Source organism: Drosophila teissieri, chromosome 2L, assembly GCF_016746235.2.
Source record: "Drosophila teissieri strain GT53w chromosome 2L, Prin_Dtei_1.1, whole genome shotgun sequence".
NCBI lineage: Eukaryota > Metazoa > Arthropoda > Insecta > Diptera > Drosophilidae > Drosophila > Drosophila teissieri.
The window spans coordinates 961259-988684 of NC_053029.1; the positions used below are offsets into that span (position 1 = coordinate 961259).

Consider the following 27426-nt stretch of genomic DNA (forward strand, 5'->3'; position numbering starts at 1 on the left):
TGCAATCAACACCTCGCCACAGTTATAAATTGAGCAATTTTCCACTTGGGAGAATTTATGAGCTGCAGCCGTGGTGTAAATTGTGGCCAGACCGAAGTCGGATTCGCATAAGCTGCCAAGTCCATAGTGCAATCGTTCGACTTCGACCCTTTGCCTCCTGACAGGCAATCCAGACGGACAAACGGACAAACGAACGGACAAACGGACGGACAAGCGGACAGACACACGTGTGGACTTCATGGGCTTCACTGCACTCGGGCACTCACTTTGCGGCCGCAATTTCTTGAGCAAATTGAAATTCTCAATTCTCGTGGTCGTTTCCGTTTCGCCGGAGGTACGAGGGTACGGAGGTAGGAGCAATCCAGGGGAGCTACGACCGCTATTAGCCGGTATAAATCTTGCAGGACTATCTGGGCAATCGCCGTATGCACTCGGTGTCTAACTTGTATGGGAAATTGCCGGCAACATTTTTAATTATCAGCTGGCAGGGCAGCGAACGGGGCCATCAGTTCCGCCAGATATATTGCCGCAAATTTACGCGAATTGGCAGAGGACTTGGCCGCTTTTATACTCGTAAGCAGCATGTGTGGCTTAAATCTTCTTAAAATGTAGTTTATTGCAACGCCACATTGTCAGAATAAGCATCCCTATGTCCTTTACCTGTATCGAATACATTTTAAGGGGATAATTTAATGAACTTCGAGCACGGATTGTGTAGGCATCTTAAAGTAAAGGATTATTACTCTAGAGTATATTGAATATTCAATCCAACAGAGACATCTGTTTGTTATCTTTCCTATGATGTATTAAAGCTTGTCCGGTCAGTTTAGAAAAGCGTAGCTAGTGCCACCCACCTCAGCCCATCGGACGAGTACTTGCGTGTCCTGTGAGCAGGACCTGTCTGCAGTTTGCGTGGCCTAGTTTGTTTACTTGCGCGCCACAATGCACTTGACTGCCAGCTGGCATCTTGGCATCCGGAGCGTCCTGTTGTTGGGCCTGTTTGTCTTTGCGCAAAGTGGCCAGCAGTTGTGTGTCTCTGGGTCGTGTTTGGTGGACAAATAGTGCCCAGTTATGCAAATGATGATGGACTCCCTTCCCTTTGGACAACAGCAGGACCTCTGCCCCAAACGCACTGCTCATAAATTCGGGCATTTGGCGCGGAGTTCAATTTTCCGCACAATTGAAGGTCTCACATTACTCAGGGCGAGGAAGTTCGCGCACGATCGCTGGCTGCACACATTTAAAAAAGAAAAACAATTGCCGAAAAACCATTGCAATTCCTCGTCGAAGGGGCAAAGACAACAGCCAAGGGCAAATAATCGCAGGCGAAACTGGAGTGAAGTGGAGTGGAGCGCAAAGAGCAGAGAGCAAACAGCAGCGAACCGCAAGACGGAAACGGAAACGCGTCACCCAGCGTCGAATTCGCACTCGTCCTGGCAGGACCTCCCGCCACCCACACCCCTCCCTCTGCTGGCTGCCACTCCCTTAGTCGCTATTAGATATTTATTTCTGCGGATGTTTGCTGTGTCGCTGTCTGTGTGGAAGCGCGCATATTTGCACATGTTTCGCATTTGTATTCCATGCGTTATTGAGCTGAAAATTGATGCACATTACTTACTCTATTGAATTACACATTAGCCCCGACTCAGTCGGCAGTGGCAGCTGGAAGGGCACTGCGAGATATCAGGGGGTGCCTTCTCACTCACTATTCAGAAGTAAATCTGAAATAAGCTTTGAAATAATTGGTATATCAGTGCAGAAGTACAGCAAGTACATTACTAAAAGTAACACTTATTTCTCACAGTGCATACTTCTAGCTGGCGCTGAAGCTCCTGCTGCTGCAGCTGCATCTCCGCCGCTCGTTGGCCAATAAATAATTTGAAAATAACAAAATAACAAAGTGAAACAAAGGACATGCCGCCGAAGTGCGCTACAGCGAAATCAACGTCGCCCCAGGCGTTGCAGCCTTCGATAGACAGGGACCCCGCCCCCTTTTCCCACGCCCCCTTCGCCCTTCGCTGCTTCGCATCTTCTATTGAATTATGCATGTGTGCAAGTATGTGACCACCACCCCCCCGCCAACCCCTTCCACCCCCTGCACAGGGACCATAAATTGTACAACTAAATACAATTTATTTCTCGTCGTCGCTGGTGACCCGTGTATTTTATACGTGCCCAGCCCCTTTCACCCCTTTCGCCTCTTTTACCCCTCCACCCATGACCACCATGGTTATTTATGCCCTTTCCCCCTCTTCCCCCTTTTCCCCTGCATTTTCCCACCGCCTGCAGTTGTTTTTCATTCGCTCTCGTACTATGTCTTCGATACAATATTTATGCGGTTTAAAATAGTTTTCGAAATGCTCTGCGATACTTGATTGTGTTTTTAAATCGCCTTTTGCAGTCGGATGGAAAAGGACTGAGTTTTAATGGGTCATTTCCGGCTCCCCAGGACCAGAACTTCCAGGTGCTTAGACTTAGATTTAAATATAGGTTTCTTATCTACTAACTTCTATCTTACTACTTAGCACTTGCAGTACGGAATGTAAAGTCTTTGGCAATCAAATAAATATGACATTATTTTTATAAAAAGAATTATAATTAAATATCTTGTAAGAAATACATAAACTAAAGAAAATAAAATATAATTATTTGTAATGAATTTAATTGCTGGGCTATAATTTAAACATTTGTTTTTTAACATCGATGTTAAACCAGTTCTGTAGTGTAAATAACAGACGGTGTTATGATTTAAACTGTTATATTTATCCCCTCGCTGTACACTTTGTGTTCTACTATTTTAACCGTTTACTGTAAACGAAACAGAAGCAAGTAACATGAAGCTAAAACTGTTGACTTTGCAGTGTAGTTTTTATTTAACGACTGCTGAGTGGAAATCCTACTAATACACAGACTTTTATCTAACTGTACTGAAACCAACCTATTAGACTGAATATACATAAAAAACTGTCCATAAAAAATCGTGCTGCAAACATTTGCTGGAACTTCTGTAATAGTAAACTGTCGGATAACAGAGCACTGTAGACAAACGGTATAATGCTAAGCTACAGAACGGATAATATTTATAGCACTGTACACCGGTGTACAGCAAAGCACCCCTTATTTCAGTTAACAGGGGTGAAATAATAGAAAAGTGGATAAATTTTATATTTATATAAAAACTATTGGCCAGCGTTAAATGATAGTTTTATTCTCAACAAATAAACAGAAACTGGTGTAAAAATAATTTCAGAACCAAATCCAAGAAGGTGGACTCCAATTCAAAAAAATATTCCTACAATATCGAAAATAATACCAGTTTCTCAGGACTATAAAATTCCTCCCCTGTAACGTATGTATTTGTATTTAGAAACGGACCTTCTCGAATATACTTTCCTAACAGGAACTGCATTTGGGCCCATTTATGACAATGATTTTCCCTCATTTTCGCCGAGTAATCAAACTCCGCTCCGGCTGGCTAACAGAAAACTGTTGCATTCGTGCGGCCTCCGCACACGAAAAGTAACCATTAACTGTGACTGGCAACAACTCAATCGCACTCAAACGCAGGCAGGCGGGCAGGCAGGCCGAAGTCCTGATGAGATGTCCTGCGAGGAACTCACCACTCGGCGCTCGGAGGACTGAGTCGGAGCACTTCGCGTATATAACAACGAGTGCGCCAACTGGCTGATTTCAGTCTTCGTTTTGCCTCCGAGTCGTGCGGTCAGCAGCTAAAACCGGAAACGGCAACGGCAACGGCAACAAATCCTGGCCAGCCAAAGTGGCAAGTGCTGCCTCGGTACCAGCCGCGATGTGGCTGCAATCATTTCGATGCCGATTCAGACTGCGCCTCGATTAGAATCCAGAATCTATATAGCTGCATAGCTAATAGTTAGGGCAGCGCAGGGTCATTGGTCATCATTGCAATCCGGCCGGAGAGTCAGTTTTCAAAAGTAGGGCTCTTAAAGCTACGGAGTTTTCGTGCGCTCGTTTCCGTTTTTGTTTTCGTGTCGCCGCGCGTGTGTGTGTGTCTACCAGTGTGTGTGTGGCAGTGTGTGTGGGTGAGTGTGCCGCTGTGTGCGTGGCATTGTCGCCGCTCTCCGGGCGAAAATCGGGATACATTTCCGTAGCCGTAGCCTGCTGCAGAAACAGCAACTCAAGTGACACACAGCAGGCAAGTGGAATACCCGTAGAAAACACAGCAAACCCCAGTAAAGCCCACAGGAAAACCAAGAAAATGCCAAGAAAATGCCAAGATGCGGATGAGACGGGAAAACGCGGGCGGGCAGAAAATTTCTGCGGTCGCAGCTTTTGACTTTCTGCGGCATTGAGTGCATTTCGTGCACTGTCTCCCAGATCCAAGTCAATTTGCGGCTTCCACTTGTTTGCAACTTTCCCTGACTTTTCATGTTTTTCCTCGCCTTCCCTGGTGTATTTTATGCTTTTGGGACTATCACTGCGAGTTTTCCATCTCTGGCGTATATGCAACTTGTGTCTTCTTAGGTTTATGTTTTTGGTCCTGCAAAACTGCATCTTTTAAATATAATATAATATAGCTTGAGGTACTAGGAAATCAAGATATTACTCCATTTCAATAGTTATAGTTGATATAAGCTGAAATTGCAGTCTCTCGAAATCAACTTATTTAACTTTTTGCTATCACGATTGCCAAATTGGGGGCATTATCAAATTTACACAGTATTTGTGAAGTATTTCCGAGAACTGCTTTATTTTGAACCTATTCAGGTTTTATGCTCGCACATCACCTGAAATTCGTTCCGCCGCGAATATTTCCATCACGCTTCAAGTGCGTGCCAGTTTACGGAATTTGGAATTTCCCATGCAAATGCCTCGGCAATTGAAATTAGATTTGCTGCCTGCCGGCTGGTGGATCCCCAGCTCTGAACCAAACCCAGAATGGGGTTAAGGTTAACAAAGAGCCGCGGATTGGGCTGAATTTTGTTATTGTTTCGCCAGCGTTCTGGGCGGAATCCCCTGCCATCCGCTTCCGTTTCGCCCGCTTATGCCAGCTGATCCAAAGTCGGATCCAAAGTCGGCCAACTGGCAGTCAACTGGCTGCCATATGCGGCAGCCGCAGAACTTTTGAATTTTTAAGTGGCAATTCGTGTAGCCGCGCTTCCTGCTCACAAAGTCGAGCGGATAGACAAAAAAGACGAAACGTAGACATGGCCTTCTCCCGAAGCCTTTGCACTTGGCCCCAGTCAGTGGTATTTGTTTAATTTTTAATTCTCAAATTAAAATGTATAAACACAAAATGGCAGTGAGAGATATGCATGATTTTGTGGCTTCATTTCTAGAGAATTTCGCTGGTTTATTTCTGTAGAAGGATAATACCTGCTTTTGCATTCCCGGAAACGCTATATTCTTGGCACTCAACTGTAATTCCATAAAACCCCCAAACTTCCAAATACATCTGACGATTTGAGAGATTTTTCAAGTGCGGACACTGGCGACATGCAAATTAGTTTGTAGCTGGTAATGAATAAAGTGAATGAAAAAGTGAATGAATGAAGTGAATGAGCAGCGGAATTATTGTGTGGAGTGTGGAATTCAATTAGCTGAACGCCCCCGCAATCTACGTAAAGTGCCAAGTTTTTGCTTAGAAAATGGAGAGAAAACTTTTCGTTCGGGCCAGTCGCATAAATAAATTATATTTTGTGTAATTCGCTTTGGAAATAATTAAACAAGTTGCAATGCCGCCTGCCAAGTGAGAGATTTCGAAAAGATTTAAATACATTTGCGTGAAGGAAAATCCCTGTTTGTGGCACTTTGGCCCATTAGTCCGCCAATTAGGGTCAGCAATTGGAAAATGGGAAGTTTAGAGATTTTTGTGGTGTGAACAAAGACTTTAGTAAACCAACTGTCTTTCGCAGCATACAGTTTTTTAGCCATTTCATTTCTTTTCAAGCCAATGTTTTATAAATAGCAAGCAAAATTACACAAGTATCCCAAGAAGTAAAGTAATTTTGATTATTCCCGCGCCCTAATCCAGTTGTAAGCCACTCGCTTTTGCTCCAAAAATATGCCCAGCTTTAGTGCGGCTTCCGCATAAGCTGCTCGAGCAGCTCATGTGCCTCAATTAGTAGAATAATTTCGAATTTAAGCACTGCATTTGCAGGGGCTTACGATACTTATTCCGATTTCGATTCCGATTCCGACTCCGGTTTCAATTTGCCCCTGGAAAGTACGACTGCGATTGGCAACACACGGAGGCGTGTGTGCGTGGCAAGTTCAATGGAACTTTCGATTTTGGAGCAGTTTAGCGGTGCCTCGCATCGTCAGCTCATTCGGAGCTGCTTGGCTGGTAGTAAAAGTGCAACTTTGTCTGCAGCTGCAGTAAATATGGAAACTCCTGCTCTGGGAGCTCCACTTCCCTGCTTTCCTGCTTCCCTGCAGTTTCCCCCTAACCTTGGCAGTTTCCAAAATACAACTGTGTGTGGTCGTCCTCGTCCTTCGCTGCTCCTGCTACTGGCACACTGAGAAAAACGAGTAACAAGCTGCTGATTCTATGCAGTGTCCAGCAGCAGAGAGTGTTTCCTACTTTTGGGTTCTTTGCATAACAAATATTTCTTCTTTGTAATTGGTAGCGTGTTTTTGATAGTTTAACAGCTTTTTTCCGCGCAGTGAGCTTGCGGGGTTAGAGGCCACAGCAGCTGTTGTTCTTGCCCAACTTGCAGCTCACACATCCGCCCATCCACCCATCTGCCCATCCGCCCAGTGGAACCCTTCCCTGACCACCAGGCACCCGCATCGCCCGACTTTCAAGTGTGCTCGGGATCTGCGCGTTATGCAAAACTAACTTTTACCATTATTTTCTGTGTGTTGCCACCGCCGACGTTGCTGCTACAGCTTCTGGTGGTGCTGCTGCTGCTTGTGGTTTTTATTTATGGTCTATTTTTGTTTTCGTTTTTTATTTTTTGGTTAGTTACCCCAGCCAAGCCCAGCCCAGCCCGTGCCCAGTCCAATCCCAGCATGTAAATAAAAGCCAAGTGCAAAGTTTTGACAACGCTGCTCAGTCGCTGGTGCAGCAGCCGATGCCGCCACCGAAAATTGGGTCGGCAAAAGGGAAATTTATGTCGCAGCCGCGTGCAAAGTGACAGCGAACAAATTGCCGCGACACGGAGGAAAACTCCCAGACAACACAGACAACAAGCCGTGTAAATGCCGACGAAAGTTTGCAAGCCGAGCGCTAATCAAGCCGGAAAATTGGAGAGCTCAGGAAAATCGCTGCTCCAGTTTCGGTTCGAGTGCAGCTAATTCCAAGGATTTGCCCCGAAAATCTCAGACCCAAAGTTTTTCGCAGCAACTTTGAATTATTGATAAAATACTACAGACTTCGGAAAATAGAGAGCGAGCGAGAGTTTCCGTTTCCGCAATTTTCCCCACAGACACTTTTCGCATGCATGGGGCAAACAGATTTGCAACTCGCATGCACACACCACCTATGCGAGATGCACTTCAATGCGAAGCCAGAGACAAATCCGGCAAATGGAAATGGCACGGGAAATGGCAGGGGAAATGGTAGCGTAGACGACATTGACAAATGTTATTTGGCCAAACTATTTTTGTGTTGGGAGCGAACAAACAAAACTGCTCGCATTCCAAACCCACAACACAGAAATGCAATCGAACGAGAAAGCCAACATGCAGCAGCTCTGCGAGAACCGAAATACTCTTTTGCGGCACAAATATCACTCTTTTAAGGTCATAAAGGACAAGGGGGGGAAATAGCAACATTTCTCGGTACTAAGGCAAATCAACTTCAGTTTCAGTTTCCTGGAATCACAGAAAGTGCACTAGTTTGCAGTGGAAAGTGGAAAGTGGGGCTGGCCATCAGCAGAAATTGATAGATAAATAAATAACCAGCGATGCAATCAATATTTGTTTCTATTAAAAATCCTTGAAGTACTGAGAATGCCAAGTACTTTTACTTAAACTTTGTTATTTACTCTCTATTTACTGTGATACAGCCCATCTTTGAGTTCTGCTGATTGGCTAGATGCATTGCAAGGACTTCTCGAAACTTTGAGATGGAGAATTCAAATTGGGAATCCATCTGGCGCATTGACGCGGCGCAAGCTCAACTTTCTAATTAAATGGCCCGCCTGCCCCGTCATGAGTTATTAAAAATATATTAAAACTGGAAATGGGGGCTTGGGGGCAGAAAGGAAGAGCTGAACGTGTTGGGCGCCAGCGGTTGCCAGCATTTGTTGCTGTTTGTCGCAAAGTTTGCCCAGCCGCCGCAGAACCCAAGTCCTTGCTGCCGAGCCGAGCAGCCCTTTCCTGCTTTGTTTGCCTCTGGCAACTTGGCCGCCGACTCCTGGCCATTGTGGCCATCTTCTCCTCCAGGCCAGGCTCCTCCAGCCAGCAGCTGCAGGCCTCGGTTTGCACTCTGTGATTGTCTGAGAGCTTCGGTGCGAGGCTGCCCCTTAATTTGCCGGCCAACTTTGTCTAATCAGTGTGCAGCTGCTGGCAGCTTTCCCCACATTGCGCATACGCGTCGTTGGCCCTTGCTCTGAATTTGCTGAATTCCGAGACGTTGCATTGAAGTGGCACAAGAATGGCAGAGATGGCCACTTTCCCAACTTCAAATGGGAAACAGACTGCAGGTTGGGATTGCACCAAAGTATTTCTCAGCCTGGAAATTATATCACCAATGAGTGCAGCAGTTCCTATACATTCGTTTTAATTGTCTGCATACTTAATACTACTTGCCATGTTCGGATGTCTTTTGCCACATGCGTGGCAACCTTTAAATGGATCTAATGACTTCGCTGCGTGGCAGGTAGCTGGTTGCAGGGGGCAAGGGGGCAACGCCCTGGTAAACAGATAGAGCTTTGGATTGGGGCACGTGGCGTATGTGTGATATGTGCGATATGTGTAATTTGGAGCCGTACTCACTCGCAGCGACTCGCAGACCAATTATAGTGAAATGAGCTAATAATATTCAATTTCCATGGGGCTGCCATGGAACGCCTGTTTGGCGTTTTGTCGAAATGTCAACCAGCAACCAAACAATAACAGATGTCAAACTGTCACGGGGCCAGACGATCCAAAAAAGAAAAGGACTCCAAGGGTCGTGGGCCAAAGGCTGGCACTTCAGTTGGGGGGCCAGTTGCATAGTGGGAAACACTGCAGCTGCTGCTTGTGAAACGTGAAAAATTACAGGAGCAAAGCGAACCGAAAGCGGCAGTGGTAGTAGAAGAGTAGAGGAGTCGACCAGGTGGGCAAGTGAACGAGGAGTGGAGCCAGCGCCATGGAAATCACTCAATTGGACGGCTAACTGACAGCCACACATTATCAAATATTAATGGAGCGACGGGGAGGTGGGTCAACGGCTCATTGGAACCGTTTGTCCCCGGGAACGGAGGGCGAACTTTGACACCAACGCCCCTTTGAAAGTCATGGAGCAGGCAGATGGCAGATGGGCGGATGGGCAGATGGGTGACCCCGATGGGTGACCCCGATGGGTGACCCGGTCGCCTCGAATTTTACAGCCGAACATCTGGGCTGTGGGTGCACATGACTAGCTATAAAACGGGGGGCACACCAAACTGAAGGGCTCATTTATAATTCAGCAAAGTAAAACATTGAAGTAATGAAATTACACCAGAAGAATTTGTCGACGTCGTCGGCCAGACATATGTATGTACATACTTTATATGTATATTTGTATATATGTATATATTTGGGGGAAATATGAGCGGGGCAATATAAATAAAAATTTAATGAAAGCACGTATACGCAGCATGCCACCGAGCGGCTTTTGCATGCGTGCGGCATTTTGACAAACCATTTTCCGTGTGTTTTAGTCGGCGGGGCGACTCGGGAAAAGGCAAATAATTGAATTTCTGTCAGCGGAATTAAATTACGTTTGGCCCTAAGCGCCGTGCCACTTTAAAGCCCTTTAAAGTGGCAGGCATAATGCATTTTGAATTGCGCATAATTAAAATAAATGCAACAAATGATTTAAATTTATTATAATGCCAGCAAAAACACAGCAGAACACACAAAGCCCGGGTAGCTGTGTGTAGGCCTTGGCTGCACATGTGTGTGTGTGGCAGGATGAATGGCAGATATATACAATAAAAGTTAATGACAATGCATAAAAGTTCATTACTGCCAGACGCACAAACAACGGGCCATTCAAAGGACCTGGAATGGGCCAGAGATATGCCGCAATTGTGGCACTTCCACTTGCAAGTGGCAGCAGGGGAAGGAGTGGCGCAAGATGGGGCAATGGGGCAGTGGGGAATCCCGATGCAGACACGTTCTGATACTATCAGCATGTATATAACACACGGGACCCAAAACCAGCCAGCGTATCTATGTGGCTCAAACCACAGGGAAAACAGAGAAAACAGGGAAAATAATAACAAAACGACGGCAATCAAAGGACACGGCAGTTACACAACAACTGACCACTAATTAACCTAATTCCTAGCCTCCACATTTCAGTTCCCATTCAAATGGTAGATGGTATCCAATCCCCACATATGGGGAGAGATAATGGGACAGGTGGAAACCAACGAGGCCATTTGGTTTCATGTTGATTATTTTGTATCTGCCGTTTTTTCGGTAATTATTTATGCCAACGCGGCGCGGCTCTGGAAATTATTTCAATATTAATTCAAACAAAACTTTCAATAATCCGTAATTATCGCCGAATGTAGATCAAATAATCACGCTTTAGTCGCGCGACAACAGCAACAACAGAAATTAATTAGGAAAAACCAAATGGGAATTCGGAAATTCGAATATTGACCATGACACCAGGACCTCCGCATCCTCGTTTGTAATTGGCCTAAAATCGCCGGCTGTCATCGCTCTAAAATATCACTAAATGGCATTTATTATAAGCTTATACACACATGTTTTTGCACCACAATTCGAGCTGTGCCTCAACTAACTAACTTGCTTATTGATTTCTTGCTCTTGCAGGCGGCACTTGGCAGGCGGCGAGGAGGAATAAAACAGAAATAGAAATAGAAATATAAATAGAAATCCAAATAGGAATAGAAATAGAAACAGATTGGAGCAAACAAAAGACACACATGTGCTGTGTGTCCCAAATAAAATCAGAGAAAATGCGACGAAATCTGCAGCATGCATTAAACAACAGCCCGGCGCACATACAATATTCAAACTAAGTGAGCTCTCGAGTCCGGCACTTCGCAAGGAGTCCTCCGCTCTGCCCGTAGAGTCCTGCGCTGCTCCTGGTCCTGGTCCTCGTACTGGTCCTCCGCACCGGATCCTGGAGAGAGATGCCGCCTGTGGAACCCTGGCTGGGGGGCGACTCCTGTTCCTGGCTGGGGATGCTGCGGCTCCGGCTGCATAAATCAAAGTGAGTTGCACCGCCCCTATCTCGTTGTTGCCACACAACGAGAAAATCAAATTAATTTCCAACCTGCTATAAAGTCCTCCGTGCGCTCCCCTTGAAATCGACTCAAGTTTTTCAATAAATTTGCGCACACAACACGACAAACTCGCTTATAACGAAAGTCTTCGGCTGGAAAGTTATTTTTCTGCGCAGCTATTTAAACATTTCCAGCAGAGGAAATCCCCACTTCAGGCTGACGAGGGTTTCCATTTCAGAAGTGCCACGCACTCTTCCATACGCAAAAGTTTTCGTTTTGGGATTTCGAAAATAGTCATCGATTTAAGATTTTAATGGAGCGAATGTCCCCCTCTAATGCTAATAATTAGGAATTTTCCGGGGCACATGCGACTGCCTGTCAGAAATTTCCCAAACGAAAGCCGTAAAAGTGCGGCCCGGTCGGAAAATCAATGCTGCGCCACAGCTGTTGCCCAGAATTTTCCACTGCCAAGTACATGACCAGCATCAATAAGTTGGCCAGCACGAACAGCTGGTCCTGTTCTCGGAATCGCAGTCCCGGATTTATTGACACCCACACAGAAGTCGTCTGTGACTGAGGATTTGAGGAGCAATCGAAATGGACGCGGTGCAAATTCGAGGTTAATGCACAAATAAATCTGCCACAAATTGCTGGCCATCAGAAATCACGTCCCCATGCCCATTCCCATTCCCATTCCAGTTGCAGGCGCAAAAGGGAGTCAGTTCTATGGCCCAAAAATAATAATTATTAACGCTCAACTGCGTCGCAATCAACAACATTTTATCTGCCGCTGCCAAGCAGTTTCCAACTTTTGCGGCCGACTTTCGTGTCTCACTACACTCTTGCTCCTTTTGGTCCTTTGGCTGCTTTTGCTGCTTTTTGCGATGCCTCGGCGCTGTTGTCCTTCGATATCGTGAGCCTGCTAACTTCCGATTTCCGGCGTGCGCCGTGATTGAGCGCCGCTTTATTTCCTGCGGGGCGGCGCCACCAAGGACCACAAGGACACTCCCACTCCCCTCCCCCTCCCCCTACCCCTCCCTCTTCCTGCAGCGCCTGCTTGACTTTTGATAAACTTATTATGCACCCTTTAAAGGCGGTTTGCTGGAGTGGGATCTTTGGGTGCTTCCTGTTAAAGCGCGAGTGCTGCGGCTGATGGGATTTCCCGGTGGAAGGTGAGGCTTAGATTGTATTTCACTTGGGTGTGCTGCAAAACCTAAGTCAAAACTTCAAACTCTTTAAACTCTGTCATATAGCCACATATATCTCAAGGCATCTCCATCAGCTGCCTTAACTATGAAATCACTTTAAAGACCTTCTGTACACATACACACCTCGCTGCGAATCAGTAAGCACTGGAGAACTAGGTGTGCGTCCAAATGGGTTAAGCATGGGTAGTCCTGCTCCTCCTCCTCCGTCTGTGGGCATCAATGTCAGTGATTTATCACGAGGCACAAGGCAGCAGGCAGCAGGCACATAAATAAACACCAGCAGCCTTCGGGACGGAGTCGGATTTTCTGATACTCTCCGCCGTATCGAATACCCACCACTCCGGCTGGATTTTTTGACAGTGCGTTGCTTTACGCATCACTAGACTTATCCTGGTCCCCAAATGGGAAACTGGTGAGGGGGGAGGGGGGAGGGTGGATACCCACCCCCCCAGTTTCCTTTTCATTTGACGCTTTGTGCACTTGACTTCGGAGTCTCCTTCGCTGGCTTCGATTTGCCGCCTCTAACGACCCTCATTGTTTGACACTCGGCGTTGATTTTCGCCGGCACTGTGCTCCGCCATATCTTCGATATCGCTCCTCCATCTATCCACCACCCCCCTCCCCCCTGGCCTATCTATTTTCCCCGCAGGATAATGGCGAAGCGGAGCGCCTTGGCTGGCGACATTATTTTCACTTTATTGAAAACTTGTAGCCGAAATTGATTTTCTGCGTCTCCTGGCGGCGGCGGCAGTGGCTTCACATTCCAAACGCCCTGGGAATTGACATTGCCGCCCAGAAAACGCTGAATACTCGGAAAATCCAGAATACTCGGAAAACGCAGATGAACCCACCCAGTCAGCCACCCAGTGGCTTTGTCTTCCGGCGAATTTATTTCGCATTTAGCTGAATGCTGGCTGGCTGGCTGGCTGGCTGGCATTCCGCATACATTTATTTTAAAGACTGTAATTTCGTTTTATTCGCATGCTAATGTGCCCTGACTTGCATTTAGTGCACGGGCTCCATCGCGGGTTATTAAGTATTTATTTGCGCACATTCCGGTGCTAATGTTTTTTTTGCGGGCCCCCACGATGAAATGGCGATTCCATTCTGGAGTCTGGGCCAAAATCAATTTGGGGGCCCCGAATGGTCGGCTAATTGTTGCTGCAACTCGATTATTTCACTTTCATATCGCAACTATTCGCGGTGCAAACTTCCGCTGCAAAAAATGCAAATTCGCACAACACAAAAGCTTAATATCAATAAATTAATATAGATGCGCGCTGTCACGAGTCCTTTTATTGTCCTGACTTTTCCCTTTTCCCCTTTGTATGTGTGATATCCTGGAAAAACCTTCTATGCGGCTTGATGGTTTGTGCAAAATGTTATAAGCTGTATCTAACTTAAAATTATTGGATGATTTATGGCGCTCGCTGATAAAGTATTTGCTGAAACTGGAGCACTGACTTACTGGCATAGTTTGGGTCTCCAATCCACGAGGAAGTTGCTCCAGTTGGTTTCTATCATTTTTAGAATATTTTATTTAAATTCCACCGTGGTCCAAGCGGATCCGGCGACCAGAACAATAAAAGCAATCAGTGCTTAAAAATCAAATTCAATTTGCGCATATTCAGCATTTTTCCGTTGGCCTTTTGTTTCTCACCGCCTTTCTCCTTTTTCTCTGTTTTGTTTTTGTTTGGTTTGCTTCTTATTTGTTGTTCTATTGCCGCAGCAAGTACACATTTTTTGTTTTTTTTTTTTTTCAAAAAATTTACAACAAAAGCGCTGCCCGAAAATATGAATACCAGGCTGTAGGGAGAGAAGTGAGCAGATTTCCCAAGGACGACGAGGCGAAGAGCAGAAAATGGAGTACTGGCAAATCATAAATATTCCCCGAATCAACAGAATATGATGAAAATCCATAAATCATTGTTGGGGGCGGTGGATCCTCGGCGGAGTTGGAATTGGGATTGGGATTCGAAAGAGGAGGAGAGATGTGGAGGTGCTTTCCCGGCAAGGATTTCAAATGCAAATCAACTGTGTCAAAAACTTTCGCTGCCAAGTGCTCAACGGCGAAGGCAACTTTCTTCTCGCCGCCTTTCTCCCTGCGCCTCTCGTCTGCCGAGCACTGCCACGCCCACTTGGGCCAGAGCAAACAAATAATGAAGATGAATGCAAACAGTAAAACACCAGGCAAATAGCAGAAGAGTTTCTCCTCTCCGAAGAGCGAGAAGGACTAGAGGGGGGAACAAAATTTAAGCAAACAATGGACGCAGTGTAAGGAGGCGCTTGGCAAAAGGGGGCGTGGCAAGGGGTTCCAGTCGAGTGCGAAAAAAGCGGCTTTTGTTTCGTTTTAATGCGATAATTTCATGCGCAAGAATTTAATGGAAAATTATTTCAGCTATTTTCATAAAATCCTTCGCTTCGGCATTTCTCCTCCTGCCAAAGCAGCAAGCAGAAAGCAGCCAAAGTTCGAAAAACAGAGCAGCAAACTTATGAACAATGCATGGCAGTGCTGCATAGTTGGCTTCTATCTTCCTGGAATACTCATCTTCACATGGAATCGGAACTTGCTGTGGTATCTTGCCGTGTTTTTCCACCTCATATGGCCAGAAAGTGTGGAACTGAACCACAGATAAGTGAGTTCTCAGATGAGGAGATATATGTTTAATGAAACCTAGCTGGGAAGTTAAAACAAGGGGTATAAATGCAGTTTAAATGCTTCAAATTTGCATAGGATTGCCGGCAAGCAGGACACTGTGCCAACAAGGACATGAAAGCAGGAGGAAACTAAAATTCAGCAATAAGTGCAGCCAGCAGTGGCAGAAGTGGCAGCAACACGAAGAAAATGGCCAGCGAATGGGGCGCGAATTTGTTGCAGCAAAGCTCGCAAATGGAATTTAATTGCCTGCTGCGATTTGGCCAGCACCTGGAGCGTAAAATTAAACGATGCCAGCTGAAATCAGGGTCCGAATCCCGGCCAGCCGAGCGGAACCCGCAACTGTTGGCCAGCCCAACTTGTTGCTCACCTCAGCCCAGCTCACCTCACCCTGCACGTGGCTTTCTCGGCGGCTTTGCCAGCAGAGGTGTGCCTTTGGTCCTTTGGTCCTTCAGTCCTTCAGTTGTGCTGCATCAGAAATTGTGATCACGTGCGGCGGGGGAAATAAAACGAAATAGGGCCAGTTGCCATTTTCACAGTTTCCTGCAAATATTTCAGGATGGTGCGAACACCGAGGGCTCCAGATGAACGGACGCTGCGAACTTGTCGCCCATAAAACTTGGAATTGAAAAACTTTCTTTAAACTAGAAACGCACGCACTGCTGTGCTTCCTGTGTGTTTGTGTTTCGGTGCGAACAATTGAGACAAAAGGCGGTGGCGGGAAAGGGGCGTGGCGGTGGGGAAAGTCGAAACACTTTCGCCTGATTACAAACGCGCAAATGATGCGTGTCTAATGCGCACGGAGGCCAACGGAAGTCCCGAACAAAGGCGAGCGACAAACCGCAGGAGCTGGAGGTCCTGGCAGCGACTCAGCAAGCAAAGAATTTTTACATATGAATGTGCACAGAGAAAAAAAGCATTTAGATTGAAACTCTGCTTCTTATAAAGCGATTCCTAGAGCTTTCTCTACAGAGAATCCTGCGTCCTGCCAACAGAATCAACTATGTGGAGGATTCGTGAACTAGCCGAGCATTTCGCTCGGTGAGCCACAAAATTGTCAAATTGTCTGTTGTGCGTCCTCTCGCACTGAATGTATGAGCGATGCCCGAATGTAGGCAACATATTTCGCCCCAAAGAGGGAGAGGGCTATAGGAGAGAGAGAGAGGGAGGGAGAGGGAGACAGGAACAGAGCAATGACAGACAGCCTCAAGCTGCTTGCAAGAAAGCGGAGCAGGCAGAAGCCCACTTTTTAATAAAATAAAGCCAGGGCCTGGCAAGCGTTTAACATATGCCCCATTCGGTGGCAGAAGAGGGAGGGAGAGAGCAGCACAGCGGCAGAGAGAGATGGCAAAGGGAAGGGAAGAGAGAGAGAGAGAGAGAGAGGAGTGGAGTGGAGAAAGAGATAGCGAACGGGGACCGACGACGGCTTGATATTAAGCGCACCAGAGATAAACACAGACAGCACTAAATTAATTCTGCTCAATTTGCATTAAAATATATGTGTGTGTGTGTGTGTGCGAGAGATTCCTTCTGCGAGTCTGTGTCTGTGTCTGCTGCCTGCCTGTATGTGTAGGTGTGTGTGTGTGTTAGTTACATTTCCGTGGGTGTCCTTGTGTCTGTGCTCTCTTCCGCCCTTTCGCATTATATGCGTGCACTGGAAGAAAAGTCCGCGTGCAAACTAAAACCGAAGTGTGTGAAGTAAGCAACTTAGCTGCATACAGTGCTCACTTTCCGAGTGACTGTTATTTCTTCCAGTGCACTGTGCACTGCACACAGTGCAGCTGTGTGCTAGTTTATTTAATTTTAAAGCCCGACGGCTGAGCGACCAAACCTGCTTCCACTTCTGCTCCAGCTTCCTCTGCTAACTCGCTCTTCCCCCCACTTCCGCCCCTCCTATCTCGCAGCTCGATGTGGTCGCACAGGTGGGCAAAAACTTTCGCACAGCTGCCTAATGACATTGTGGAGGCACTGCGTCTGTGGTCAGGATTGCTGCCAGGAGCCACAGTCGAGCGGGGGCGTGCGAGGGAGTGGGCGTGGCGGGGAAAGCAGCTTTCAGCAAGTGTCGGCAACTGAAGGACAGCCCCAATATTCGGGTATACGGGATGCTCGGGGTGTTCTGGCCCCAGCTCGCCAGCTCGCCAGACAACAAAGTATTAAAACATAAATGCCAGCAATATCAAGGCGGATGAACCGCAAAAGTGTGCGCCAAATACACACACAAATCTGCATACATAAGGATATAAGGATACACACGGATACGCAGCACAACGAAGGTCAGAGTTAAAGGTTTGTTCAGGTATTCGAATTTTACAGCCTTGGTAAGAACTTCCCAACTACTTAAATGCAGTACTAAATCATTCAAGTAAGTTAAAAATTTAGAAATGGGAGCCTTTAAATTGAAAACGATACCAAAGCATACTTCTAAAGCATGCTCCTTAAGCATACTCTCGCTGTTATACGTATAAAAACAAATTTCATTGACCGATCCTATTAACTTCACCGCAATTGCTTGCTGCGCAAATACACGGATATACACACTGAAGTATATGTAAACAAATTGTTACGCACTTTATGAAATGCCAAACCAAACCAAACTGAGCCAAACCCGAAAGACGAAAGGCGAACGGCGAACGGAGGCTGAATTTGTGGTCTCTGCCGCCGCCGCTCTTCCCTAATTCCCCAGTTATTGTCTTTTACATCATCGCTTTACTTAGCATAAGTACAGGCGGAGGCAACAACAAATTGCCGCCCCCGAAAGCGCTCCATCTGCCAGGGGCGTAGGCCAGCACATTTGTAGGGGGCACAACAGTTTACTGCGAAGGGGGAGCTTTGGAGAAGGAAATATGCCTTCTATCTTGCACAAACTGAGCACTGAAGAATTCGCGTATTTGGTAACACCAATAGGGTGATATGGACTTATAGGATACCCCCCTTCTGGAAGAGTTTCCACGCCGCTGTCTTTTTGTGTACTCGGCTGTTGTTGCCGGCTTTCCGTGCTGCGCCGCATGAAACCGCCTGACACCGCCAGTGGAGGGCAGTGGAAGCCAGTGGCAGAGAGTGGAGGCAACTCCAACATCCAGTCCGAGCTCCTTGCTGCCATTGTTAACATTTATTTTTATTTTATGCACTCACACCCCGAAGAGAAGCTACTGCTTCCACCGAATGGCGGATACCCAGCACCCCTGGGCGCCTTGAGCTCCAAATAAGTATGCACAGCACGGGGCAGACTCCGATTCCACTGCCTTACTGCTTTCTCGCTCCCCTTCCGCTCCCCTCCCCCTCCCAATTTCGAGTTAATATTATTGACTGCTTTCCTGGGATGTTCTTAGCCGCCTTCCTTTCTTTCCCCGCCCCCCTTTTCCAGGCGTGTGCGTGTGCGTGAGCGTGCCAAAGCCAATATTTAGCTAATGGTCTTCATATTTTAAATATTGGAGCATGGGCGTGGGGAAGGGGGAGCAAGGGGGAAGCAAAGGGGAGAGGGGGAAAGCCACTGGCAAACTTTAAAGACCCAAAAACAAAGAACGGGCAGCGAACACACAAATTCAGCGCTGGCAAAAAGTGGAGATGCGATGTGCGAGTGTAAAATATTTAAATTAAACTGCAAACGCAAACACACACGCACACACACATACAAACACATATACACTCGTGAACAATGCAATTTCATTTTCGACCATAAATTGCGCGCATGTGAAAAGTTGTTGCCCCATTTTTACGGGTTTATTTATATTTGGCTTGTTATTGTTGCCACTGTTACAGTTGCCTATTTATTTGCAAATGTCACGAGGCGGGCGCTGGGCAAGGGGGCGTGGTGGGCGTGACAGATAAAAGTAAATTCGCTGATTATTGTTTTTTGCGCACTTCAAACACGATAAATAATTAAACGCAGCTACAGGCGAACTTGAGTGGCAAGTGCTGCGACAAGAGCCCAGCTCAATGGGCTCAAAAGAGTGGCGCCTCCTCCTCCAAAGTGCAAATCTTTGCCAGCAGTCAAAAGCAGCAGCAGCAGTGGCAGCAGCAGCATCAGTGGCAGTGGCAGCAGCGTCGAATAAACCATGAAAATGTTTTGCCAGCCACAAGCAACGAAGCAAGCAGAACGCATTACCATATGTGCCTGTTGCAACAACAACAACTAAAACAACAACAAGAGAGCTGCAACAGCAGTAACAAATGACAATTTGAACAAAGCACTATAGGCAAACGAAAGCAAACAGCACAAAACGAGACCTACGAAAAATGCAACTCTTGCAACTCTCGCACATTTGGAACAAGTGAATTGAGCGGGGTGGTGGGGTGGTTTGCTATATGGAATAAAGTTATATTGATGTCAAACATGCGCAAAAAGGAGCAGAAACAAAACCCGAAAAAACAATCAAGTATGTGCTGCAGTGCCTGGGGTATGCTCGAATTTAGAGCATTTCGCTGCAGAGTTGTTCCAAAGCATTAAGTGAATAGATGTGCAAAAGAACTGGCGCCCAACGTGGGGCGCTTTGTTTCAAATCCGTAATGTAGTTTAAAAATGCAGTTTTTTTAAATTGTTAAGAGTTGCAAAGAGTTATTTTCGGTCTGTAGCAAGCTGATTGGCTAAAATATGCTACATACTTTCGGTTTTCCATGTAAGCCAGTGAAAGGATCGTGTTCTGGGCTTGCAATTATTGTGCACTCTTTCAGCGGCCTTGGGTGTGCAGGTAATGGGCACAAAAAGTTAAAACGTGCTGCTCTTTTGTTACCAGAACATCGTCGACACAAAAGCCGCCCAAATAACTGAAACTGGAACGCCGAGAGGCTGCATACTAGTAGGGCCGGGCCCAAACCCTTTTCCCCTTTCCGAGCAATGCAAACGATTTTCAAACTGGGCGTATACGTAATCTGCCATGAACCAAATATGTGATGCGAGCTGTTGGCCAAAAGGGAGGGAGGAAGGGGGAAAAAGAAGTGAGGCGGGGGGTGCTGCCACAATTGTTGATGGCCCGGTTGGCTGGCAAAGTGAGCAAGTGAGCAAGTGGGCCGAAATCGAGGACACACACAGGGGGAACAATTTGCGCACTCGAAAATCGCTGAAATCGCTGGCAAAATGATTTGTCCACGTTACCCGCTTTTCCCCGCTTTTCCCCGCTTTTCCCCCGCTTTCCACCCGCTTTTCCCCCAGAGCTATGCAATCATCTTTTTTCGTGGGCGCTTTTTTGTTTTCTTTGCCTAATTGACGACACCCCAGCGCATATGCCACTGCCTGTGCACACATTTTAATTTGTTTACTTTGCGCCCATTGTTGTCGCTGCTGGTGGGGCAGATGGGCCAGGCGGAGCAGGTGGAGCCAGGTCAGGTGGACTTAGTCGAGGTGCCAGGCACGGCACCCACACATGGCCTGGCTAAATACACTTTTACGTGACTCGGCGACATCAGCGCACGGCATTTATGGCTGCAAAAACCCATTGAATGGCGCATGTTATGGAGTCGAGTGCCTAGGAATCGAAGCGTATCGTTACCGTTGCAGTTCAGAGCGGATAAATCCTTTACCGGCCTTAAGCTAATTTCCCAGCCAACGGTTTAAAGCTGACGCAGCGCAAAGCGAATTTCCTGCCTGCACATTGACACTGATTTCATTGCAGCCAGTGGCAAACGGTCGCGTTTCAATGGCAGCCCCACAAAAGACACCTCCACCCCAAGGGCTCTGTAGGGGGAAAAGCGGAAAGCACGAGCAATGCAAGTTAATGCAAAACGCGGCATTTAACACTTTTGAAAGGAAGCTTCCCCCCAATGCTCATATATTTTTTCCGAACCCCTCAAACCTCCACTTCCACCTCCACCTCTACCACCTGACCAGGCAAGCAGCCATTCACTGCGAGTCAGCCACACTATGGCCCTATAAAATGCTTACAAAATGTTGTTTTATATGAGAATCCCCTTCAAGCACACACACACACACACATGGTTCACTCACACACAGGCAATGCAGCTGAATGCCAGTGTGTGTGTGTGTGTGGGAATTGCATTTTACATGTGACGCACGTGTGCAACAACAGAGCCAACAAAAACAAACTCGGCCCGAAGCAACAGAGGTAGAGAAATCCGGGACCGAGAGAAAAGCGAGAGATAAGCGGAAAAACGATGCCAAAAATACCCTTCCTTTTAATTATTCACATTTCATGAAGCTCTAGCAACAAAAATGGCGTTTGAAGTATTTTGGGGACTAAGAGCATACAGTCAAAAAACAACAGCCTTTGGAGTATATTCAAAAATACCATATATTGTTCTGAACTTAGTAATAAATAATAATAGATAACAAATGTACAAAGTAATCGAACGCTATGAAGCACCTATCATATGTGGAAAAACTTCAAGATTCAGTAAGGATCTAGTAGATACTCCAAAAGCCCTTCAGCTATTCAGGACTCGGGATCCGTGATGAATGTACCTCTCAGGAAAGAAAGGGCATGAAAAGCATAAATCGCTTCACATGCGCAAACAAACTGCCTGCACCGCTTCCCCTTCCCCTTCCTCCGCCCTCCCACTTCCACTGGCTTTTCCTCTTTTTCCAGCCCGCCGTGCGTGTGTGTGTGTGTGTGTGTCAGCACTCATTAGGATTAATTTTCCGGTTGCAGCATAAACTGAAGCTTACAGACAAGACACACAGGGGTACGAAAGGATATGAAAGGAGTACACAGTGGAAAAATACTCACAGCATTGGTAGTCATATAGAACTGGTTACTTATTTGGTGCATGCTAGTATGCAGATGTTTCTGCCTGTGTACCCCCAAGTGTTGAATGCGTCCGTCAGCCTTCAAACGCAATAAAAAGAGCGGCGCAGAGACCACTCTATCCATCTCCCTCTGTCGCCGGGCCAAAAAGAAATAGTTAAACTGCATAAAATTTAATCAAGAGCGTTGAATGTCAGCCCTGGCAATGGCAGCAGAAAAGAGGAGAAAGCAGTAGAAAGGAGCGAAAAGGAGAAAGGAGCAGAGAAGGCCGAACGAACACACGACGAACACGTAAACGAGCAAAATGACATTTTATCATCAAAGGTGGGCGGCCAACAGCAGCCAGCGATGGAGGTGCAGATAGGGATGGAGATAGAGATAGAAGTAGGGATAGTTGCAGGGCGGGGGAAAGAGACGGGGATGGGTCGGGGATAGAGACAGACAGATATGTAGGTGGAGGGCGGATGGGGAAGGGATGGAGTAACCCACAGAGAATCGAGAACCATTTTGTGTGCGCTGAAGGATAACCTACATTTTACTTTTCAGTTTTTAGTTTGCCTTTTTATGCACGTGTATGTCTCTCTGTGCTTGTGTGTGTGTGTTGGCCAGACTATAGAGCCATCTGTCTCTGTCTGCGTGTAGCTATGAGTGTGTGTGTGTGTGTGTGGAATGACAAAGCAAAACTTTCCAATTAACTTTGATTAAAAAGTTTCCACTATCGCCCTGCAATGTAAACATGAAAAATTTGTTTGAATTAAACTGCTGGCAGTCAGTCTGCTAAGGGGGCGGCTATAGGTGTGTGGGCGTGGCAGGTGCACATAAAATCAATTTGCAATAAAATCAGTAAGTTGTATTTGCCCATCTCAAACATGGTCAGGAGAATCGGAGTGCAGAAATATGTACGTTCGGTGAATATTGAGAGATGGATCGGAATGGCTGTTAAATCGACAATTAGTCTGTGTTTCGGGTTTTAGATGTTTTTTCCAGAGCTTGCAGCATTTTAATAAGGATTTTTTTGGACTTTGTCCTGAAATGCTGTGCTTGGTATTTCACTGGTCGCTTTCCACTGGTTACATCATCGATTAAATAACGTTAGGATGGCGAGCTGCAGGCCAGGCTGAAATAAGAGCCCGGGATCCGCGAACGAGGCAGCCGCATAATGGACAGTTGGCCACAACCGCAGGACCACCGCAGATATGCCAATCCTTCCCCACACACACACTCGCACACACACGCACAACAATGCGCTCTATATTGTGTAAATTTGCCATATTTGTTTTCATTTCATTCACTTAAAATGCTGTGCTTGGCATGCAGCGAGCGAAAGAAATCACAGATAGAGAAATTGGGTAATGCTATTAAAGTAAATCCTATAGCTCCACCCACAAGTCTGTTTATTTTGTTTATTCATTTCAAACCAGAACGCATGCAAGTTTAGCACTTTGTGGTGTCTATATTTGCAAATAGCTGTGCGCCGCCAAGTCTAATTAGCAGTTTCATTTACAAATTCAGTGCAAACACATTTCATTTTCCAATCTGGTGAGCAAACACAGCCGTAAATAGTTTGCCCGGCAAACAGAATGAACTGCGGAAAAGCTCACAGTTTTTCCATGTGCACGGGCGCTCACATCTTGCAAATGTCGGGGTCACCACCTGCAACGCTTTCGAGGGTTTTGGCCAGAGAGAGCTGCCTGCTCGATCCGCACGTCGCCGCAAATGGCACATCAATTACATTCTTACATTTCATAGCAGATACAAATTCGCAACAGCAGACTGCTGGCCACCAGCATTTAGTGGACTCCCCCCCAAAATCCTGTTTATTTGACTGTTTGCTCGGACTGTGTTCCATATTTGTATGTGTCCGCATCTGAATCTGTATCTGAATCTCTATTTGTATCTGTATCTGCATCCGTATCTGTATCTGAATCTGCACCTGCATCTCTGGTCCTGGTTTAGCCCGCACATGACGAGCATTTTTGCACAATGGCACAAAATCTGTCGCTTGTCAATGTGCACGAGTGTGAGTTGTAGCGATATGGCAATGTGCATTATTTTGGCAATGGAATCCGGCAGCTGCAGGTGCTATACATCTTCATTCCCTACACTGGTTGCATTCTGATTTGTACACCAAGTTAAATAAATGCATTGAAATACTTACTAAATTTATATATGAATTTATAACTGACTTCCAAGTTGGATTCTTCAAAACAAACGCTACAAAAACTACTATTTACTGGCGCAAAACAGCATTTTTGCAAGTGCACTGAGGTCAGAGGAGCGCTCCGTTTGCATTGCGAATCAATCGCTTTGAATGATTGATAGAAATGTTTGCGATATACATTTGCCAGCTGCCGCACACTGCCACACACACATCGATCGATGCGCAACTTCGCCTCGGGCGCAGTGCGAAAAAATTACACATACGCCCCATGTGCCCATATGCCGAGGAGCGCGTGACAAATTTTAACGCTCCGACGCGCCGCTCGTTGGGGTTTTATGCCGCTGGCGATGGCGATGGCGAATGGCGGTACATAGAAGGCACCTAATAATGCTGCGGCATTAAAAAACCATAAAAGGAATCGCGACTTTGATGTGGGGCTGCCTTAAAGCTGATTTTCCGCGCTTTCCCTGCTCCTTTTTCTTTTCCATTCCCATTTCCACTTCCTTGCAGGACATTAAAAGTTTGCTGGCGAAAAACCCTTTTCATGCGACTGTCGAATCTGCGGCGAGTCTTGCGAGTCGGTGTCTGGCCCTTTTGGGGAACTTAATAAATAATTTGGCCGGCAAAAAATTGATGCTTCAATAAACTTGGGACCAGCTTACCTTTTGGGAACTCCAGAAATAATCAAGTTTGCACAGCAGCGCTGAAAGCCACACAAACTTGAATGTGCGGCAAACGCACTTCAAAAATTGTTTGGCAGCTCCCACTTTTCAGCTCATATTTCAAGCGGGCTTGAGCCTTTTTTCTGCCCGCTCCTCGAACTTAAAGGAGAGTTGGCCAAAAGTAAATAATGAGTGGGCGACAGAACCGCAGGCGGGTTCGGGGATTGGGAATGAAAGTTGGTCAACCTGAAAACCGGGTTGTCCGCTTCTCCGTTTGTCCGCTTGTCCGTTTGTCCGCTTGTCCGTTTGTCCGCTTGCCAGCAGTGGAAAGACAGATTTCTGCTTAAAGTCAACCAAATCGAACTAAATTCCTGGAAGATTTCCGAGTTTAATTATTAAATTATAGAGAGCGATACAGTTACTTGGTTACCTTAATTGAGGCCAAGTGGCGCCTTTAAGCTGTAAAGTTAAGCGGACTGCATTAGTTGAGCCCGGGATCATTTATTCCCGGGGATTATCCATTTATGAGAACTACGGGTATTGCATCCACTGCGGTTTCTGCGTGTTCGCGGCTGATATACGATGGCCAAATCCGCAGACTGCGTTTAGTGCGCACTATTTTATGGGGCTTCATTTTAGCGTGTGGATGCTGTTGGTGTTTTTTTGCTTGGTTTTTTTGGATTTTTCGCCAGGTTCCTTGTATTTTATTTTATTTGTTGTCGGAGCGTGGGTTGTTTGTTTGTTGCGCAGTGTTTGCCTGTCGGTTGTGCATAAATTGCGGTGTGCGAGGACTCCCCTCCTCCCCCTCTTGCCACAACTGCGCCGTGTGCGCTGAAACAATAAACAACGTGACTTATCACATTGCGTAACTTGTGATTTAATTGGATTTATGCCCACGTACGCTGCGATGCGATGCGCTGCGCTGCGAGGCAGCGGAGGGAAAATTGCAGTTCGGCAGCATTTCCGCTCAATTTTATTGCAACTGCAACTCCTGCCACCCTTGCAACGCTTGCAACTCCACCCACAGATCCACGTGACTTGTGTAATGTCCGAAAATCGGTACCCAATCGGGTTTGCCATTGACTGTGGTCGTGCAAAGTTTTTAATTATGTTTGCGGTTAGCAATTGGATTTCTTTCCCGCTCGGAAATCATAGGGACACCTGATGGGCGCCACCATGGCTGGTTACATTATTTTATAAGGGCAAAGTGCGTGTTTAATTTTTTTGTACCCTCGCACTGCCAGTTAATATTTCGATTTGCACAGTTTGGCAACCAGTTCGGCGCGTTTCCTCCGGGTTGTTTGAGAAACGCGTCAAAACGTTAAATATTCGATGCCCACTATTAAAATGCCACAAAAAACGGGGCGCCTCGTCGGAAGCTGGCGGTGCAAGTGCAACAGTATCGCAAATATTTACCACACACAGTAGGAGCAAATGGACAAATGCGGCACTCGTACACGCAGAAAAATGATTATGTATGTTAAATAGTACCAAATATATATAAATTGGCAATAAATTTGATTCAAAATTGAGAAAAACATAGCATATGAACTTTATTTATTGTGAAATAAGTCCTAGTACATGGTTTTGAAATGCTGCCTTGCCGAAATTTTCTCAAGTGGAGCAAAACGGTCAAATCAAATGTGCGCCAACATGGCGTATGCGTAATTATAATTATGTAATGCAAACAGCACAAAGCGCACAGTCGCACATACACACTCGCACTCATAAGGATACACAAACAGACAGACAGACAGACGGAGAGACAGGCACACACACACATAGGCACATGTCATTTTAATTAGCATATAGAGCAACACGCATACGCCACGTTGGTCGTCGGACTCAATTTCAAGGCACTTGGCATTTGGACATCCCAGTTATAATTGTTCAACAGGCTTACGCAGATGATGGGGCAGCTGGGGAATGGGTCGGGAAAGGGGAAAGGGGGTAAGGCGGTGGGGGGAGTGGCACGACAGTTGCGCATTCAATTAACGCAGCTCAAATACACACACGCTCACTTACGCACACTATCATGCTATTCGTAAATAGGCCGCAGCTTCTCATTTTCCGCCGCATTTTCCCGCCGCCCAATTTTCCATGTGCCCAACACTGCGATTATCGAGACTCTTTGGATTCCGCTTTTTGGGCTTTGGCGTTGTTTTTCGGGCGCCAAAACATTTTGGCATACTAAATCCGCAGCATCCTTCCTCCCCAAAAGCCCTGTTAAGTGTTGTGTGTGTGTGTGCGTGCGAGTGTGTGTGTGCGTGTGTGTGTGGCAGCGAATACATAATTAAACGATTCACAGTTTTGGGCATTTAAATTAAATTATGGCTGTGAAGTGTTGAGCGGGGAAAGTGGGGAAAGTGGCCGGCGAAACTCGAGAGCGTATCGAGCTCTGTTAATTGACAGATGCCAATTATTACCTAATTATTATTTATGCGCGGCTGAAGGAGCTGACTGTCGGCATTCATTAAAATACATTATCTCACGATGGGGAAAAGTAAATATGCTCAATAAAGGCAACATTTCTGGATACATAAGACTAGTGCCTATATCACCTATTGTCGAATTGCCGAAATAGTTTGCGATCGTATTCAAATCTCGTCGCAGTTCAAAGCCTCGAGGCGGAACTGCGCCACTTACATAATTCGCCAAAAGCCGCT

General features: G+C 46.3%; 1 protein-coding gene across 1 annotated transcript in view; it reads left to right on the forward strand.

The window, feature by feature from the left end:
* The first annotated feature begins 10977 nt into the window (after window positions 1–10977).
* The window catches only part of LOC122621146 (protein O-mannosyl-transferase TMTC2), a 28601-nt gene continuing 12152 nt past the window's right edge, over window positions 10978–27426 (forward strand). Inside the window, exon 1 of the mRNA XM_043798906.1 lies at window positions 10978–11362. Coding sequence (XP_043654841.1) covers window positions 11283–11362 — 80 coding nt within the window. The 5' untranslated portion in view covers window positions 10978–11282. The remainder of the gene's footprint in view (window positions 11363–27426) is intronic.